The sequence below is a fragment of the Mus caroli genome, chromosome 10, assembly GCF_900094665.2.
Source record: "Mus caroli chromosome 10, CAROLI_EIJ_v1.1, whole genome shotgun sequence".
Lineage (NCBI taxonomy): Eukaryota > Metazoa > Chordata > Mammalia > Rodentia > Muridae > Mus > Mus caroli.
This window is the reverse complement of record NC_034579.1, coordinates 44424203-44443677: the sequence shown is the minus strand read 5'-3', so window position 1 is coordinate 44443677 and position 19475 is coordinate 44424203. Positions and strand designations below refer to the sequence as shown.

At 33.8% G+C, this 19475-nt stretch overlaps 1 protein-coding gene across 5 annotated transcripts in view; it reads left to right on the top strand.

Moving 5' to 3' along the window:
* The window catches only part of Grik2 (glutamate ionotropic receptor kainate type subunit 2), a 676604-nt gene that overhangs the window by 529475 nt on the left and 127654 nt on the right, over nt 1–19475 (top strand). For 4 of the 5 annotated variants that reach the window (XM_021173658.2, XM_029482440.1, XM_021173659.2 and 1 more), the window contains exon 14: nt 1887–2104. In XM_021173658.2, the coding sequence (XP_021029317.1) occupies nt 1887–2104 (218 nt within the window). Of the gene's footprint in view, nt 1–1886; nt 2105–19475 lie in introns of those variants that run through there. The other variant, XM_029482442.1, reaches the window with a different exon arrangement.

The window sequence follows — 19475 nt, the reverse complement described above, 5'->3', positions numbered from 1 at the left end:
GGCAAGGTGAACTTGATTATTAGTGATAGCAATTATATGTCTATCTGTACCATCTATAAAGCTAAGTGACTAAAGCAATGGTAAATTCAGATATACATTTGCTTGGCCATGTCCTCACTTCACGGCTGGTGGATACATGAAAGAGGAACCCATCCTATCTGGCTGATGCCCGATCCCCAGGAATTAGTGGGATATAGTGCTGGACATGACGTTGCCTTGAGTACATGACAGTCAGCCCCTAACCAGGCTCTGATTGACAAGCCTAGAAGGTGTCTGCTGAATTTCAGTCTGTGGGTAAGATACAAACTTGTGGTAATTGGGACAGCCTTGTCAAATGTCTCCATCCACTATGCTTTTATTTCCTAGTCTCTGAATTTATTGGTGTTTTATTTTTAAATAAACAAACAGTGAAGTATGCAGCCAAAGCTGCTGATCGTCTTGGGTGTGTTAGCGTTTCAGTATCTGAGTGTGTATCTAGCAGGGACTAGGAGCAACTACATCAGCAAGGTACCTTTCTGTTTTGTTTTGCTTTGCTTTGCTTTGTTTTGCCTTTTTTCCTTTACAGAGAAGTAGACAAGAGTCTGGAGCTGGAGTTGGCTCTCATGCCCAAGTCTGTCTGCTTTTAAGATTTTTGTATCTTTGAAATTGCTAGGGTAAGATGAACTGAAGTGTAAGATGGGCCATTTTATATAAGACAGTTATAATAGCACATGTTTTCAATGTTAGCATGAAATATTTGTTTTTCTTTTCATCACTTCTAAAAAGGCATTCTCTCACTGCACAGAATTACCATTAAAGATTAGACTGTAAAACACATCTGCAAAATGAGTCCATCTTTCCTTGGTTACATTTTACTCAAGCCCTATAAAATATTAACCACTTCATAATCATGCTTCTCTGATTATAGATTCAAAATGATTAAAAGTGGATGGCACTGTATTTAATATATATATATACATATATATATATATATGAATATAGTATATACTTTAAACAAGAATACCACATTCTGATATAAAGTTACAAATAATTAAACTTTAAATAAAAGACAAAAATTCACATTTTAAAAATTTTATACACTAAATAACCTAAAATTAATAATAATAGAAACTAAAGAATATTTCTCATAGCATTCTCTTCTTAATATTATGGGCAGGCAACTCCAGCCATATAACTGTGATGTATTTATGTAGTATATGTATAAAGATAAATTTGTGTCCATTTACTCAATTGCCTTCATGGAGGCTAACCTTCAGAATGGGAAATATTTACTTAAACACAAGTAAATAATATGTTACTTTATTTTAAAATAAGCACAGGACTAACTCATTAGACTTTGTAAAGTCTGTGATGAAATGAAATATTTTATTACCATACAATATTGTTATTTTAAATGGTGAAGTATTGCTTCTTTGCCATTTATCTGAAATCAAAGGTAAATAATGAAGCGGACATATTTGAGTTCTTTAAAAAAGACCTTTTGTAAACTTACAAAAAAAAAAAACTGCATCTGAATCTACATTGAATAATTGCTTCTGAAAACCACTTAAATTCTCAAATAGTAACCAATATGCATGTGGTTTATACAGTAAAGAGGTTTTGTGCTCTGATATTCTAATGTTAAGTTTCTAAGACTTTTTGCACATTGAAATTTTAATTGTCACATGGCATCCTCTCAGGTAAGGCTAGTCCCGTGTCATAAGTGGCATAGCAGTATAACTGACCTCTGCTCTTCCGAGCAATGTTGCTTGTTTGCTGAAGCAGTGTGTCAATCTTTGATTTAAATTCTATTAGACAGCGATCCCGTTCTTCCACTATGACAAAGCATGTTTGACTACTGATCAAATTGTCTGTATTCGTTTCACCTTTCCCCCACTCTCTGTTAGGTTCTGAGCTCATGCCTAAAGCACTCTCCACCAGGATAGTGGGAGGCATTTGGTGGTTTTTCACACTTATCATCATTTCTTCGTATACCGCTAACCTAGCCGCCTTTCTGACCGTGGAACGCATGGAGTCGCCTATTGACTCTGCTGACGATTTAGCTAAGCAAACCAAGATAGAATATGGAGCAGTAGAGGACGGCGCAACCATGACGTTTTTCAAGGTAAGCCTTACTTGCCACTGAAACCTAACCACAAAAACACAATGCTTCCTCTTATTTATAAATATAAGGATGTAGTTGTACTATTATTTATATGGAATAAATAACATAGTAATTTAAGAGACAGATATTTGTACAGCTAAATATTTGCCCATCATGTCTAAACTTACCAACACTTGAAACAATGAGAAGTACAAATGCTCTGATACTGTTTATCACATATTTTAAAAGATTAAAAATGCTTTTCAGTGACATTTGTAATATTTTACAAAGAAGTTTTCTAAATCTTTTAAAAGAATTTTAAGTTTTTGTTGCTGTAACAAATGTGATGTCTTAAATTTTTATGCTAACTTTGTTTTGCTGGGTTTTTTTTTTTTTTAAGAAACACAGTTGACTTGTATCCTAATTGTTATTTCAGCCATATTAATTTTCTACAATTTCTATTACTATAGTTATTTTGGTTTTTTTAAAAAAATATAGTAATTAGATACAAATGTAGATTTTATTTCCTACTCACTTTTCTTTTCTTACTGTACCGGCAGATAAGTATTAGGTTTGTGTCTTACCCTGATTGTGAGAAGGATGCCCACTGATATGCTTAGGTGGGTTGTTAGTGCTGTTGGGAGGAGCTTATAAGGTTCTGAACATGCCTTTCTGTTTTGCTGTGTTAGCAGTTTCTGTCATGAGTTGGTTTGGCTTGATTAGACACATTGTCCCTCTGCTCAGTTACCATGTTTTAGTTTAGTTTTTTTTTTTTTTTAATTCCCTCTCTCTCTCTCAATGTATTAGATAACTGATATTATTCATTGATGCTTTGAAAGTTCTGGATCAATTAATTATACATTTGCTTCTTTAGTCATTCATTAAGCAATGTTAGTTAAATGCTCTGTTATTCGGTAGAAAAGTTTTTGGTTTTGTTTTGTTTATTACTTTTATTTATTTATTTTTTTATTTTTACAATCTAGTCATTACCCACATTCTGGTCTATCTCATGAACACCTTATTTTTCAGACAGTCTCTCACTGAAACTGGAGCTACAGTTTTAACTAGGCTGACTAGTTGGTGAAGCCTTAGGACCCCTCTGTCTCCACCTACCTGCATGACGCAGGTAGAGGTGTGCCATTGAGTGCATATTTTTATGTTCGTGCTGGGGATCCAAGTTCAGGCCCCACTGAACTGAGCCATCTCCCCTGGCACTCAAAGACATTTTTAAAAAATGTTAATAAATACAAAGATAACCATATCATATTCACCCGTCACTGACATGTATAGACTTATTATATCACAACCATTAACAAAGGGTTTATGTGTGGGATTTAAAAGTTAGTTATACAAACAGAAGGCCATGGTAGTGCATGCCTGAAGTCCCTGCTGTTCTGGAGAGAGAAGTAAGAGGATATTTGCTTGAGATATGCTCGGCATCAAATGGTGACACCCTGAATGCATAAAATCACCAGGTTGTAGGATTTTGTCCACTCCAGTCTGGCCAATCACCTCTCTCGAAAAGTGTCTAGCTGAGGTTGGACACTAGAAGGAGGCAGTGACATCCTAGGAGAAAGAGCAGAGGACCACTACCATTTTGTTTATTATTCAAAGAAATAATGATATGGTATGAGGTATTTGCAATACAGTAAAGCATATTTAGAAATACAATAGTCTCTTGTGAGGACTGTCATATCTCTTATACTTTCATATTTCTAATTTATTTCAGCAGAAATTTATAAAAGCTGTGTGTGTGACTTCAAAAATGCTGTCTTAAATTATAATTTTATTTAAAAAAAGAAAACTCTACCTAAGAATGGAAAAAGGACAAAAAATAAAATTGATAGTGTATTTCCCAATTGATAGTAAAGAGAATTCTTCCCAAAGATAATGGTTTTTAATACATTTTATCCTTGAGTGAAAAAGCAATATCTTTTATGAAAATTGAATAACAGCAGATTCCAAATCCCATGCTTATTCAAGGATAGAATACTATGGAATACTTGCATGGAACAGGGTTTCCCAGGCAAGCATGTGGTTCAGTTGAAATGAGGCATATTATAATACCTCAAGGAAGAGTCAGTACTTATCTGTATGTTTGTCTAATCGATTTCACAGCGATATATTGAGGAACAGCCTGTGCCACATTTCTATGGGCAGTGTAATTATGTTGTGTTCGTAACATAGAGTAACTCGTAGTACTCTTTATTTTCTCCTCATCTTTTAATTCCTGCCTTTTCACCAGAAAATATCACCACAAATAAGGAATTCCACTTAGGTATTTAGTGCCCTTTATCCTTGCTTTGTAATTTAGCAAGTATGTGTTTTATAGATTGGAAAATTTTGAAAGTACTGTCAAGAGCCTTCATGATTCATTCATATGCAACCAAAGTTAATATAAAGTATAAAATTTTATTTGAAAAATTGTTCCACGTCATTAGGTTCTCTTGTCAAACATGCTGCAAGAGTCTATTAGGGCCAGAGATAGCCCTAATCATTGTCTGGAACATTATGGATTCACAACAATATCATTATGACTTAAACCATAGCAGGCTAAGAATGAATTTTTCTTGAAAAATTATAAAATTGTACTAGCTTTGAACAGTATAATTCTAAGGAAAATTAAATTTCTAAATACTAATTACATTTCATTTACCTAGCTACATATCATTTTAAAGTTTTATCTTTGCATGGAACTTATTTGCAAGTTTAAATATTGGATTTATACATTATGTTTAATTAAAAATTATTTAAATACTCAAATTTATTTAACATATATCACTTAAACATTTAATTCAATATGGCAGTTATTCTGCTACATCAAGTACAATTGTTCAATTTTCTAATTTTATGGAGTTATTGCAAAGCATTTTATTATAAAATCATTCTTTAATTTGAAATATTTTCTCACAAACATCAGTTGGAGAAGTGGCTAAATATATGTAGTCAATATCAAGTACTTAGTGGGTAGTGAAATGTAGTGAATCTTAATTATTCCTGTGCACAAGAAACTCCTGGAGCTGAGTTTGTTTAATTATACAGATCAAATGCCCAACATAATGATTTGACACGAGAAATGACTTATTTCTCTGACCTAAGGACTTGGGATTTTAATTTATCTATTTTTATTTTTAAAACACTTTCGTTTCAAAGCCCCGATTCATTATCTACAAAGCTCATATTGAACAACATAAAACTATTCAAAAACATGATTCTCTTTGTCTCCATATATTGTTTTCCTTGTTTGAACTCACTCCCTTTCATGGCTATCTCTTCAATTCTTTGTTGTTTCTGACCTCTTTTGTTTTCTACTGTGGCATGTCTGTCTAGCTTCACTCTGCCTTGCCACTGACTTTGCTGCCTACACTTTCATCTTTTATTTGTCGGACTTTCACAAAAGGATGTCTCTCCTACATGCAGAAATTGACATAAAACAACTTTTCTATTTCCAACAATACAGAAATCCTTTAGAGCTAGAAGTCTTCTGTAATGTGTACCAGTTGCAATAACAACCATACAGGAATAATTGTAGAGCTAACAATTAATTGCTTTATGTTGCTAACTGTATCACATGTTGAATTCTTAATGTTAAAATCAGAAGAAAAAATAGCTTAGAGGAACCATGAAGATTTTATTTTAGATAAATTTTAAATGCTTTAAATATTCTAATTTCAATTTCATGTTTTGGCTTCTTAAACTCTATCAATATACTAGTCATAATATACTTGTCTAAAAACCTAGCAACAGGACCAAGGGCCTCTCCTCCCATTGATGACCGACTAGGCCATCCTCTGCTACATATATAGCTAGAGCCACAAGTTCCACCATGTGTTTTCTTTTTCTTTTCTTTTTTAATTTTTATTTATTTTTTTTAAAAGTAAACCCATTAAATCCAGTTTGTGGTGGTTGAATACTTCTCTGCTTGGAACCTTCCTTGGAGCATAAAATAACATTAAAGACTTTCTTTCTCCCAAGGTCAATCATATGTCATTAGCTTTTGAGCCAGGGGTAGAACTTTGTGTCACCAACCCTCCTGAATGCTAGAATTAGAAGGTGTTTTCTTTGTTGTTGTTGCTGTTTTGTGTGTGTGTGTGTGTGTGTGTGTGTGTGTAATAGCATTTGAAATGTAAATGAAGAAAATATTTAATAAAAAATTTGAAAAAAGGAAGAAAGAAAGAAAGAAAGAAAGAAAGAAAGAAAGAAAGAAAGAAAGAAAGAAAGAAAGAAAGAAAGAAAGAAAGAAAGAAAAAGAAAAAAAGAGTCTAAGAGCCAGGGTTGGTGGATGACTTCAAAGAGACAGTGTTCACAGACACAGTACATGTGAATTCAGTGATTATGACAACATGCACCTGACCTGAAGAAGCTGAAACCACATGTGTTTTCTTTGATTGGTGGTTTAGTCTCAAGGAGCTTGGGGGTACTGGTTAGTTCATATTGCTGTTCCTCCTATGGGGCTTCAGACCCCTTCAGCTCCCTAGGTATTTCTCTGGCTCCTTCATTGGGGACCTTGTGCTCTGTCCAATGGATAACTGTGAGAATCCACTTCTGTATTTGCCAGGCACTGGAAGAGCCTTGCAAGAGAGAGGTCCTTGGTCCTGTGAAGGCTCTATGCCCCAGTATAGGGGAATGCCAGGACCAGGAATGGGAGTGGGTGGGTTAGGGAGCAGGGGGAGGTGAAAGAGGATAAGGGATGTTCGGAGGGGAAACTAGGAAAGGGAATAACATTTGAAATTTAAATAAAGAAAATATCTAATAAAAAAATCTTAAGGGAAGAAAACAAAATACAATAGAGAAGTCAGAGTAGCCCATGATCTTTTGTCCCTCTACAACCAACCAGGAACTGTGGGCTAGTTATATGTAGTATTATTTTTATTTTTTAAAAATTAAGATTTTGGATATGAAAATAATATATTATTCTAAGAAGTATTGATTTTTCAGGAATTTCAATCATATTATTCCTAATTTAACACCTACTGCTGTCTGATTGTGCTGAAATGCTCAGTTTCAGAGACCTGTTTTAAAATACTATAGTTTTGCTAGATCAAGCAAGAGGAGACACCTGAAAACTTCTAGCTATGAGGGTAAGTTTTTGGTGCTGTGGAGACACAGGCAGTGTTGGGGTTCTACAGCAGAGATTAATTCAATATCATTGAGCTCCTGTGGATATTGGCCAAAGAAAAGTGTTCCCAATCTCTCCTTCCACAGTCATTAAATGGCACACACTTTCTCTCATAGCAATGGCAGCAATTCCATGATCATTGTCTATAACTGTGGAGTATTACCACATATAAGGATCGGTAGTTAGATAATGAAGAGGGTGAGAGTTTGAGGATGCTATCCAAAAGCATCAAAATTAAATTAAAGCTGTTTCTTAAAAGATGATAATTTGTATAGTAGAATTAAAACTGTACACCAGAGCTAAAAATTATGCAAACAGTTACTAAGAAACAGATCATTCTTTTCTCTACCAGTATAAAGAATAAGAGAATAAATGTATAGATATGTTAGAGAATCAGAAAATTAGCCACAGCACATATGTTATATAGCCTCTTTGGAGAGGTACATTATTTTTCAAAACGATTTCTTGGTTTTAACAAAGCTGTTTGAAAATCACCTTGTTTATGTCAAATCCATGACTTGGGATTACAAACTTCACAGACTTGTAGAATTCAGCCTTTCTCAATTTCTGACCTAGCTACATTTACTACTATAAAATATGTGAATCTGACAATGACGATATTAAAAGATATCTCTGCTCTCAGTATATTTAAAAGACAAATTTTTGTCATGGAGTTTTCTTTAAAATATAGTACAATTATATTTCAAATAGTTGTTAATAATAGAAGAGCCTATAATTGTAGAATCAGAGAGACTGAGTTAAGTTCCTGATTCTCTCACTAATTGCTATACTTCTATATGACTTTTGCAGGCCCAGTTGGAATGACGAACAGGTCATTTCTAATTATGTAAATTTTAACTATTGAATAAAACTTCACTAAGCAAAGATGGCATAACAAACACTTTGTCGCAGTCTCAAGAAATATTATGTACACACATTACTTGGTTATAAGAAGAATTTAAAATTCAGAATTTAGAATGATCTTGTATATGACTCGACATTCCATTTCATGGATTCTTTAAGTTTGGTCTTTCTGAAATTTCTGACTTTGCCACATTTATTAATAAAGTATGTCAAATAGCATTTTCTTTTCACAGACAACAATTAAGTTATGTGTATGTGTGGTTAAAAGTATTAGATGGTATATGCCTCACATAGTCCTTCACTATTCTAATTTCTAGTGTATAAATAAGGACAAATTATATAAGTGAAACAAAAAAAAATCTGTAGATTACTTTCTTAGACTCTTCTAGATATCTAGATTAGTGTACTCTGAAATCATGCTTCATCAAGGTATAACCTGCAGATATTTGAGGAGTTTTCTCTAAAGCTCTGATAAAGAGAAATATTAATTGATTTAATATAAAAATTTCATGTATGTTAGTACTGGAGTAATTATTGTGATGCCTGTGACTAATAGTATCTCTATGTATCTTATGTTCTAAATAGGATATAGATGTTTAATTATAAGAGATTACATTTTCATTCAATAAATATTTACTGACCATGTTCTTTGTGTCAGGAATTTATGTATTCAATATAAACAGATTTCATACACCTCCAAGTACTCACCAAAGCCTGCCCCTTCTATCTGCTATGAATCAACTTTATTGCTGCTTTTCCAGTCAAAACCGAGTCATTTCTGAACCATCTTTCACAGTTATATCTTAATGCTCAGTTTCCCAGTTTTGTCTCTATTATTTCCTACATTGTTACTAAAGTTACTTCAAGTTCTTTAAAATGGTCATACCCCATGTGCTTTAACATAAGAATTTAGCATCTTGTCAGGTTTACAAAGCACCCTGAAGTGTGGCTTTTTTTTTTTTAATTTCTATCCATTCTTCTCACACTGGTTGCATGTACTTTTATATTTCTCCAATGTCTAAAGAACTGTTTTTTCATAGTCTTGCCTTAGCAACCCTGTTTAACTGTAGTCTTCTTATTTCCTAAGCCTTATTTATTCTTCCTTTATTTTAGAGAAATTTTCCTTAGCTTTAGACTAGAAAATGTCTTCCTCCCTTCCTCTTCTCCTCCTCCTCCTTCTTAGCTTCTTCTTCTTTTCTTCTCCTCCTCTGTCCTCCTCCTCCCTTGTCTTCTTCTCCTACTTCTCCTCACCCTCTTGTCTTTTCTTCCTCTCTTCCTTTCCTCGTTTTCCTCCTTCCTTTTCCTCATTCTCGTCTTTTCCTTCTCCTCTTCCTCCTTCTTGGGCTTACCCAATATTTTCATTCTAATGTTCAATTAATTATACATCAAAATACATTGTCTGGGACTTCTCTTTTTGCCAAAGTACTGCTCAGACACAGTAGTGTAATAGGAGTGTAATGATTCCAGTCAGTTACCCTTGTATTGCAGTGGACGTCATAAGTACTGTGTCAACATTTGTTTTATACTAGCTATTTTTGCAATAATATTATTTTAAAACAATGAAAATCCCTTAGTTACTCTTAATATGTTTTATTTAGCATATAAATGAGGCAGATACCTAGCAGCTTTTCCTATAATATTAAAGGAATTGTTTTCTTCTACAAAAGGATGACACTTGCTTTACAAACACAATTACTGAGAATATTTTAACATTATCTTATTTTCATTTTTAAATTATTTTTTGTGCTAAGGTTCTTGCTAACAAGAACCTTATACATGCTAGAATATTGGTCTTTGACTCAAAAATATTTTAGTCTTTAAATGTATTTAATTGAGTCTTAGAATCTTAAGGAGAAACCTTCAGTTCTTCCTAAGATGTCCTCTGTATTTCTTGACCATAGCCATTACTTCTTTGATTCAGATAGTCTGTGTCTGGGGATATACTTTTTGTTTATTATTTTTGTGTCTTAAATAACCATGGTTAACTTAATCCTTAATTTTGAAAGTTTGAGGGTACATTGAGAAAAACTGTAAAATTTCCATTGGGTAGAGACCCTAAAGATTAGAATATCTTTTCTTAACCAAACTTCCAAATATATTCTCATTGCATCAGCTGTATTCTCCTTGCATGTTAGTCATTTCTTTTTTTAATGTCTTATCTCTTCTGGTTCCATTTTCTCAATATTATTATGTATTTCAATATTTTGTCTATTGTATTATGTGTAGTTACAGCTAACCCTCAGTGCTTTGAACATTTTGATATTTTTGTTTGTCTATATATTTTACTAGACTCAAAATACTATTGGTACATTTTCTATCTGCCAACTTATTTTGCTGCATTCTTTGAAAATATACCTGTAGGCTGGGGAGATGGTTCAGTGAGTGAGAGCACTTAATGTACAAGTAGACTACAATGAGTTCAATCCCCACCACCCTCATTAATTGCAATACATAGCTTCAGCTCAGAAACCCCAGAAATGGGGGTAAAATTGAGCAAATACCAAATTCTATCTGGCCAGTGTGCATAGAGAAAGTGGTGAGTTCAAAATCTGTGAGAGAGTGTGTCTCAAGGAAATAAAGCAGAAAATAACAGAGAGGAACATTTGTAGTAGTGCTCTGCCTTCTACATTCCCATGGGTGAATACACACACACACACACACACACACACACACACACACACACACACACACAAAGAGATACACTAAGAGAGAGCGAGAGACAATATAAAATATTTTCCTTGTTTGCATAGACTTCAGTAGTTTTTAGCCTCCTCCAATGACTTCTTTCTTCTGTTATCTGTACCTACTTCAGTAATTTTGTATAGTTATTCATGAGTGAAATGAAATGAATGTAGCCACTGATGAAAAACTTATGACAAATAGTTAAATTAAATGCATTTTAAAATTACTTTTGTCATTAAATATTTTCTTTTTTGTTCTCCTGTATATAAATGGATATATTTTTTTATCCAAATGCCTAGTATCCTACAGCATTTATATTTTGAAAGTCTATTTATTTGAAAGTGTGCATAGACAACTTAAGAGTTCAAGCTGGTTGAAAACTTTTCTGGTGCAAAAATGGTAACTTTTCATATTTACCAAGGGTAGTCTTTCTTTCTCTTCTGTTTCATTCTCTTTCCCCCCTTTCTTCCTCCTTTTCTGTTCCCCCTTTCTCTTCTTCTTTAAGAAAACTTGAATTATATTATAAATCCCTATTTATAAATCTTCGCAAATAAGAAGAACTTATCATCAGGATTCTTTTTTACAAGGAGAAAACTGAAATATTAGTAGCTTGCACAATGATAGGCTAAGTCATTAACAATGAAACTAAAGGCTTATGGCAGTACAGTAACAGTAGTAACAATGGTATCCTGTCATAATCATCATCGCTTATGATATTTTAGCTAATCTCAACTATTGTTCTGCATCCTTTGTGGTGCTGGAGTACACACTTTGCCCCCTACTACCACACACCAACATTTTATCTTAATTTTAATACACTTTTATTACTATATTTACTTGTTTCTGCTTTTGTGCAAATGCTTATGTGTATTTATGGTTGTTCACCTGCCCTATTTACATGTAGAGGAGATCTGATAAATGACTTGGTGAGAATTAGGTTTTCTCTTTTCATCTTGTGATTCCCAGTGATCTAACTCAGCTCTTTGCTCAAATTGGGTTTTTAAACATTTAATTTGTGCCAGTTGGGTGTATACAGTCATCACAAGTCCTTTGTCATTTGTTATCTGTACTCATAAATTCAGTGATCTCCTCAAATTAAATCATACTGAGGGTTTGAAACATGAGTAGCTTGCATATTTCTGCAGCAAATATTTAAGTGCTCAAGGGATATTTATAAAAGTAACTTTTATTCTTCTGATCTAATTGTTGTCTCAGACACTTACTTCTAAATAAGATCACCCTTACTAGTTCTTTCTAAAGTCTGTATGGCTGGTTCAACTCAGTTGTTCTGACTCAAACTCCTCTCCAAGCTGAATGATTCAATCGGGCCTCTCTCAACTTCTCAGTTAATTGCTCTGCTTGGCATGAAACTAACTCTGACAATTTGTTGCAATTTGCTGACTCCTTCTTATTTTCTGGCTTCAACTTCCTCTGTTAACCTGTACTGAAGTTCATGAACTCATGAATAACCCCCAACTCATTCAAGCACTCTGTATAAAACTGACTGATTCTCTCTCCCTGAACTGCTCTTAAATAGCTTCTCTTCCCTGTGCTTCTCTTTCTGTGAGAGTTGTGTGTGTCATAATCGCTGACTCATTCTGTCAGATCTTTCTGTAATTTGTCACTTTGTCTACCTTTCAGTTAGATATCACTTTCAAATATGGCTGCTTTCTTCTACAAACTAACCTTACCTATATTGTTTAGGATTAAAGGTCTATATACTACCCAAAGCAGCCATGTTGCTGAATTAAATTTTTTCTACAGATATCATTTCCTAATGTGTAAAGGAACACAAGTAAATTTTGACTTGAGAGATAGATATAAAGTGGTTTTAGCTGACAACATGTGCTTAATTAATAGTTAGATTTATAAAAAAATAATCTCCAGTCATAATTATTTAGTATTTTCAAATAAGAATGCAACCTTTATTTATCTTATTGCAAGCCCTGTAATAGTAGTGCAAAACCAGCATATTTACTCTAATAGCATTATAAAACCAGTTATATTTACTATAAAAGGCTCAATGATTATGTATTAGCACTTGAATAGAAAATAAGTCAGGCTTTCTTGTATGCACATAGTTGCCGTGATTATTCTGGTTCTCAATATTTTCTGCCATTGTGTGGGAAGCATTATTCAACAGTAGAATTATTAGAAATTCTTTATGGCACTTCAGTAAGTGCAGAGATGATTTCTTTCAGCAAATGACACCGAATCACATGAGACCAGCCTTGTTGATTGAGATGCTTTAGAATGTGGAGTTCTTTGTTCCAGATCATTGCCATGCATTACTAGCTATTTTAAGATGAGTCATTAAATTCTCTCTCTCTTTTTTTATCACTACACAAGGCAAAAACAAGTTCATCACATAACTGATACTGTGTGTTTTCCTCGAAATCTCCATGGATTTGAGATATATTAGATGATGTCTAAAGGACTTGGAGGAAGGGATTGAAAGATAAATATGAACTAGATACAGTGTACACTTATAGATTTATCAAAGAATACAATTTTGAAATAAAATATCATGCCAATTGTAAGAAAATGGAAGGAATGCAATTATTGAAATTCAAGAGGTGGCATGAATTCACATGTGGATTTATCATGAGTTAGAATTTGAAGGAGAGAGTTCAGATGCAGAATTGTGCAGTCTTCTCCCCATGCTTGTTGCCCTGCACTGAGGTTCAAGGAACTACTTCAACTCCTTTTTCCTTTGTAGGAATAATACGACCAATTTAACTGATGGGTCAACTACCACAGTCCTAACTTGTGCTTCTTTTTCCTTACTTGAGAATGTCTTAGTATCTCTTTTCAAATATAAACAATTTGTATGTCAGAGATTAAATTCTCTTCCAACGAAGTCACATGAAAACCTAACATATTCTGGCTTCCAAAACTGCAAATTATTTGACAATGTTTTGAAAGTGATGAATTCATAAGTAATTAAATATTTTGAATTTCTATAACTTTTATTTTTATTTTCACATACTTAAATACATAAATCAATTTAAATATTCTATATGTTTGAGCACTGATGCATTGGAGCAGTTGTGTTAACTTATTTATCAGTACCATAACAGAAATATTGACATGTGGTTTTCATTTTCAACAAAAAATACCTAATTAAATATTTTTGTAGTCATATGCATTCTCTGACCCTAGAAGATTATTATTTCTTTGTTAATTGTATGGAAATATTGGTTATAGGCAATGCATTAAATGTAACATTAAGACACAATGTGTTAATAAAAATAGTTTGGTAGGTTTAAACCAATGTTGCAATCTTATTTACTAATGTCTACTATAATTTTTATTTTAATTAGTTCTCCTTGAAATGACATTAAAACTAATTCTTTACTATGCATTCTGTTGCATTTCCATAAAAAGAAATTATTTTTTCCCAAGAAGAATGTCTCCCTCCCTCTTTTCTTCTCTAACACACAACTTATTGTATATGAGCCTGAACCTATGTTTATTACAGGGATTTACTACGTTCCCATTGCAAGAAATAAAATGGTGCCTTTGAGTAAATCTGCTTCATCAGACACCAGTTTAGCATGCCAAGTTAAAGCCATCAATGGAGAAGCAGCAGATGTGAAGGCTACTTGGCATCAAAGCATATGAGTCAAAGAGTTTCCTATGGGAAAGAAAGTGCTTCATTACACTTTATCTATAGTGAGAACATTGGTTCTATCAAGCTGTCTGGAAATTAGAATATGATGGGTTTTATTGCCCTGGCTCTGCCAGAGAGAATTCAAGAGTTAAAATGAAAGCTATAATGCCATTTTGGGAATTATAAGAAGTGATTTCAGTGTTAGTGTATTTAAACTTGGAAGAACAGCAACTTTTATCTTAGAAAGTAGCTTCTCTAAAATATCTGGAGGACAGAAGTTTAATCCCTTTCTAATTGTTACATTTACAATGTGTACTAATGCAGCTTTGGGACACTTTAATTAAAGAAAAAAGTTATGTGTTCGACTGAAGTGTAAAATCTGCTAAGCAGTGTTTTAATTGGCTTGGAAGGCAAGTGCCTGAAGTGGCTGCAATTGCAGGGTACAGTATGGGACTCTCCCAGCCTGGCACTCCCTCTCCACTCAGTGGAACAACCATTCCTACTGTTTGTCAAGTTGGGAAGGGCAGCATAAATAAGGTGTCACACCTCATTAATCTTAGGGGCAAATGCCCCACAGGGACTGAGAAAATTCTAAAGTCAGTTAATATAATTACTTTGAACTGGAACATCAAGTGCTGGATAATGTATAATAGTTGCCAATGTGAGTGTTTACTGCCAATGAAGAACATTTTGAAAGAAGTACAAACATGACATATTTTTGGAAACGACATAAATTTATATAACTATTATCCAAAAATGCCTTGGAATTTAAAAAAAAAAACTATAATGTTTATTTCTTATATAAAAAGAGGTAAAATGTAAATTCTTCCTGTTATACAAATTTGTGAATAAAAACATAGAGTTTTGAAAAAAAAATAAAAAAAAAGAACCTCAATTCAGTTTGAATAAATTGTATTTACTACCACTGCCCTTGGTCACTCTGATTTTTCTTTTACTTTATTCCTTAGTTTCTTTCTTTCCTCCTTTCTTTCTTTCCTTCTTTCTTTCTTTCCTTCTTTCTTTCTTTCTTTCTTTCTTTCTTTCTTTCTTTCTTTCTTTCTTTCTTTCTTCCTTCCTTCCTTCCTTCCTTCCTTCCTTCNTTTCTTTCTTTCTTTCTTTCTTTCTTTCTTTCTTTCTTTCTTTCTTTCTTTCTTCCTTCCTTCCTTCCTTCCTTCCTTCCTTCCTCTCTCTCTCTTTCTTTCTCTCTTCCTTCCTTCCTCTCTCTCTCTTTCTTTCTTTCTTTCTCGCTCTTCCTTCCTTCCTTCCTTCCTTCCTTCCTTCCTTCCTTCCTCCTTTCTTCTTTTTCTTTTCTTTTTTCCTTTTTTCTTTGTTTTTCTTTCTTTAGGAGTGAGTCCAACATTAGACTATTTTATAATATAGTGTTCTTATTGGCAATCCATTGATTATCTGATGAATTTCTTGAAATTATCCTTAATTCATAATCTCCTAGATAGTCAGTACTCTTTGTTTTTGAGGCATTTTTTTTTTTTTTGGTTTCTGCAGGAGAAATATGTGCTTTTATATATTTACACATATTGAAAATAACTTTTCCATTTGCCAACTGAATTTTTATGAATATAACATGTGTGTTTACAGGCATGTATGTATGACAGTGTGTACATGTGTATGTGGGTGTATGTGTGAGAGAGAGAAAGACAGAGACAGGGACAGAGAAAAACAGAGATGGAGGCAGAGATAGAGATATAGAAAGGAAAAGAGAGGGAAAGAGAACATATAGCAGCCAGAACACTTTATCAGGTCCCTGTCACTGGGTTCACAGGTACCTGTGTCTACAGGTAGCTTCTCACATACACACTGGGGTTCAAAACTCTAGACTTTTGTGCTGCATAAAAGGTACTTTACAAACTAACATAACCCCAATGCCTAAAATTTTTCTTTAAAATGATTTCCAAGCCTTTCCCCAAAGATAAAATAACACTATTACTACTTTGCTCTGACTTAGGAAAGGTTGATATAAAGCTCTAAACACTAATAAGATTTTCCTTTTTCACTCATAAGGTGAAAGTAGAGTACATATTTTACCCCTGCTGTCATCTTCAATGCTTAGTTTTCTGCTTTAAAACAATGAAGTATGGTTTGGGTCTTGAGAGGAGCAGGATTGCAAGTCATGTCCCCTTTTGATGCTCCCTGATCACACCTTTTAGACACATTCACAAGGAGGAAAGAGAGAGAATTCATTACCTGTCCCCTTGTTTTCATAGGCTTCATTCACATCCCAGATTACACTGATTTCAATTTAGACTAAAATGATAATGCTTTTAAAATAAAATTTAAATATTAAAATAAAAATTAAAGCTAAATATTAAAAATAAAATGGCAAATGCTTGTTTATGAACATGTCAGATTATGAAATAAACTAAAGTTTTCTTTATTCTCTGATATCAGTAGCTGAGCTTGTATTTATTGCTGTTTGTCTAACACATAGTTGTGGACCTGATATATTTAGAGAAATTCTTAGTTAACATCATAAATAACAAAATATTAAAGGAATTAATTTTCAGAACAAACCTTGTGAGTTTGTGAGTGTGGCCTATATGACTAAGACATGCCATCTTAATGGGACATAAATATGGATGATGTATTATTCAGTTCTTACACCAAGACCCATATTAAATCTATTTTAGAGGAAGAGGAGTAAAAGGTTGGCAATAAATTATTCTTTATCTCCTCCTGACAGTATTTGAATAATGCATTTGATTATTATTGGCCTGGGGCATATACTTCAGCAATAGTGGAGTTCACTGAAAATATTTGACATTTCTAAATGTAGGTGTTTCATTTATTAAATGTTGTAATTATAGCTGATTAGAAGCTACACAATAAATTAGTTTGCTTTCTAGATCCCTTGGCTATTTTCAGAACTCTGTAAGCTTTTGCTTCATTTTAAGTTATTATAGAACAATCATACAAAACCAAAGAATAGAATACAGCATTAATAGATATAAATACTTTGAATTAATGTGATAATCTATATAAATCTATTATAAATACATGCATAGATTAGACGTTGGGTAAAAGGCTGGATTTCAGCTAATTCATGATGTATTTAACTTAGCTTCTGCAGTCTTCTGCAGTGTGTGTGTGTGTGTGTGTGTAATTAGTGGCCTTGTCAATTACTTATATCTCCACTAAATATATAACAATTATGTACTTACTGTACATCTTACTAAATTCTATAGGAGGTTAAATATTTGAACTCATAATGTACAGTTGTGCTACTAAAAATGCCATCATTTTACTTTGGCATAATTATCTAACACACTGTTAGATTATTTTTTCATTAGTAGTTTTCATTCAGATGTAGATGACTAATAGACATTGTGTTTGTTCTTTGATATAGTAGAAATAAAAATACAAGAATCATTTTATCTTTTGTAGATAAATAGATAGATAGCCTCTTTTTGATAAACTTGTTATAGAGACATTTAGATGTGATTTCAAACTGGACATAAATATAGAAGGTTCCTGTAAAGTGCCTGTTTAGACACATGGATTACTTCTTCCTTTGTCAACAGCTCTTACTACAATGGTTCATTCAGTATACTTCAAACACACACACACAAAACTCTATGTACCATTGCTTAGGGTATATTACTTACATAAGGGCACATTCTAAGTGTACTATTTCCAAATGGTTTTTCTAATTTTATAATTACTTTGCTTAACATTACACTGTGCTATTCTGTAATATATGGCATTCTAAGCTACATTAATTTCTCAAACTATCCCTTATGTTCATAGGGTTCATTTTCACAAGGTTTGGAGGGGGGAACCTTAGTTGCAGAAAATTTTTCTAGAATGTGCAAGATACCTTGAAATCCAGCACTTAGAAATGTACTAACTGATGTTCTAAATTTGTGCTCAAATAGTAGGAAAAAAATCTATAATGGTATTCCTCTCTGAAAATAGTAAAATTGTTTTAAGCAAGATGCTTTTCTGAAAATAATGAATTCTCATGAACTCTATGATTTTTTTTAAACAGAGAAAATGTCAAAGTCTAACTAGCAAAGATGATATTCAATATCCTGAAATAAGCCTCATGATTTTCTCTATAATTATATATTATTTCACTGTTTTCTCCTGTTTCAGTGTTAAACATTGCTAGCCTCAATATATCTATTCAAATTCTTCTATATTTTACTGAAAACTGGTAATAATACATTATTTAGAAATATACTCCAAATATATATTGTCATTCACCTAGAATTTTAAAACCACTGCTAGAAGTTTCTGTAGGGTTATGGGGTCCCCTGTTTACTCCACCACAGGACTAAGTGGGTCAGAGAAGCAGGACACAGGAGTTTTGACTGCACTTACCCCAAGCTGTTGCAAGGTGGGCCTTGGGCCTAGGGGTCCCGGGGACACTACTCTGGGGTTGGGGAAAATACACTCTGAAGCTACAGATAGCTAGAGCTGGTTCTGGTTCTCAGGATCTTGGACATCTAGGCAGCACTGGATGCTGCAAAAGAGCTAAGAACAGAGTGGGGACTCGAGGGCTGGATCTGGCCGGAAGCCGAGGGAGAGGATGGGGAGAGGGGGTCCAGCTGGTCCCTTGGGAAGAGTCCTTTACTTGACAAGGGCTGACTTGAGCTTGGTGGAGGTTGTTGCTGGGAGCACAGAAAGACCTTCTACAGGAGACTAGACAGCGGCTCTATAGGCAAAGGCTTTCTTCGTGGCTTCTCATGGCAGATCCCAGTGAAAAGACAGTTCATGGTTTTAAAGCATTTGTTGTCATGGCGGAAAGTAGCTGAGTAACACCATACCCCTCTTCTCAGGGTGGCACTGGGGTTAAATAACTTTTGCAGGGAGGAGTGTCTAGGAAGGAAATCTTATTAGCTAAGTCCTCCAGGCCTTTAGGTACCTCATTAAAATGAGATCTGTCTTGAACCTAAGCGACTCGCAGGTCATATCTTCTAAAAGTGGAAGGGCTTTAGGCATTGCCCTTAAGTGACTGATGGCCACAAATCTGTAGGGGACTGCAGCTAAGTGACAGGGACCTGGTGCCCAGGAACAAGCAAAGCACCTATTGTCTGTCTCTTCAAAGTTTCTGGCAGTTAAACCTTAGCTCAACTGGGGACCAAGCTACCTTTCAG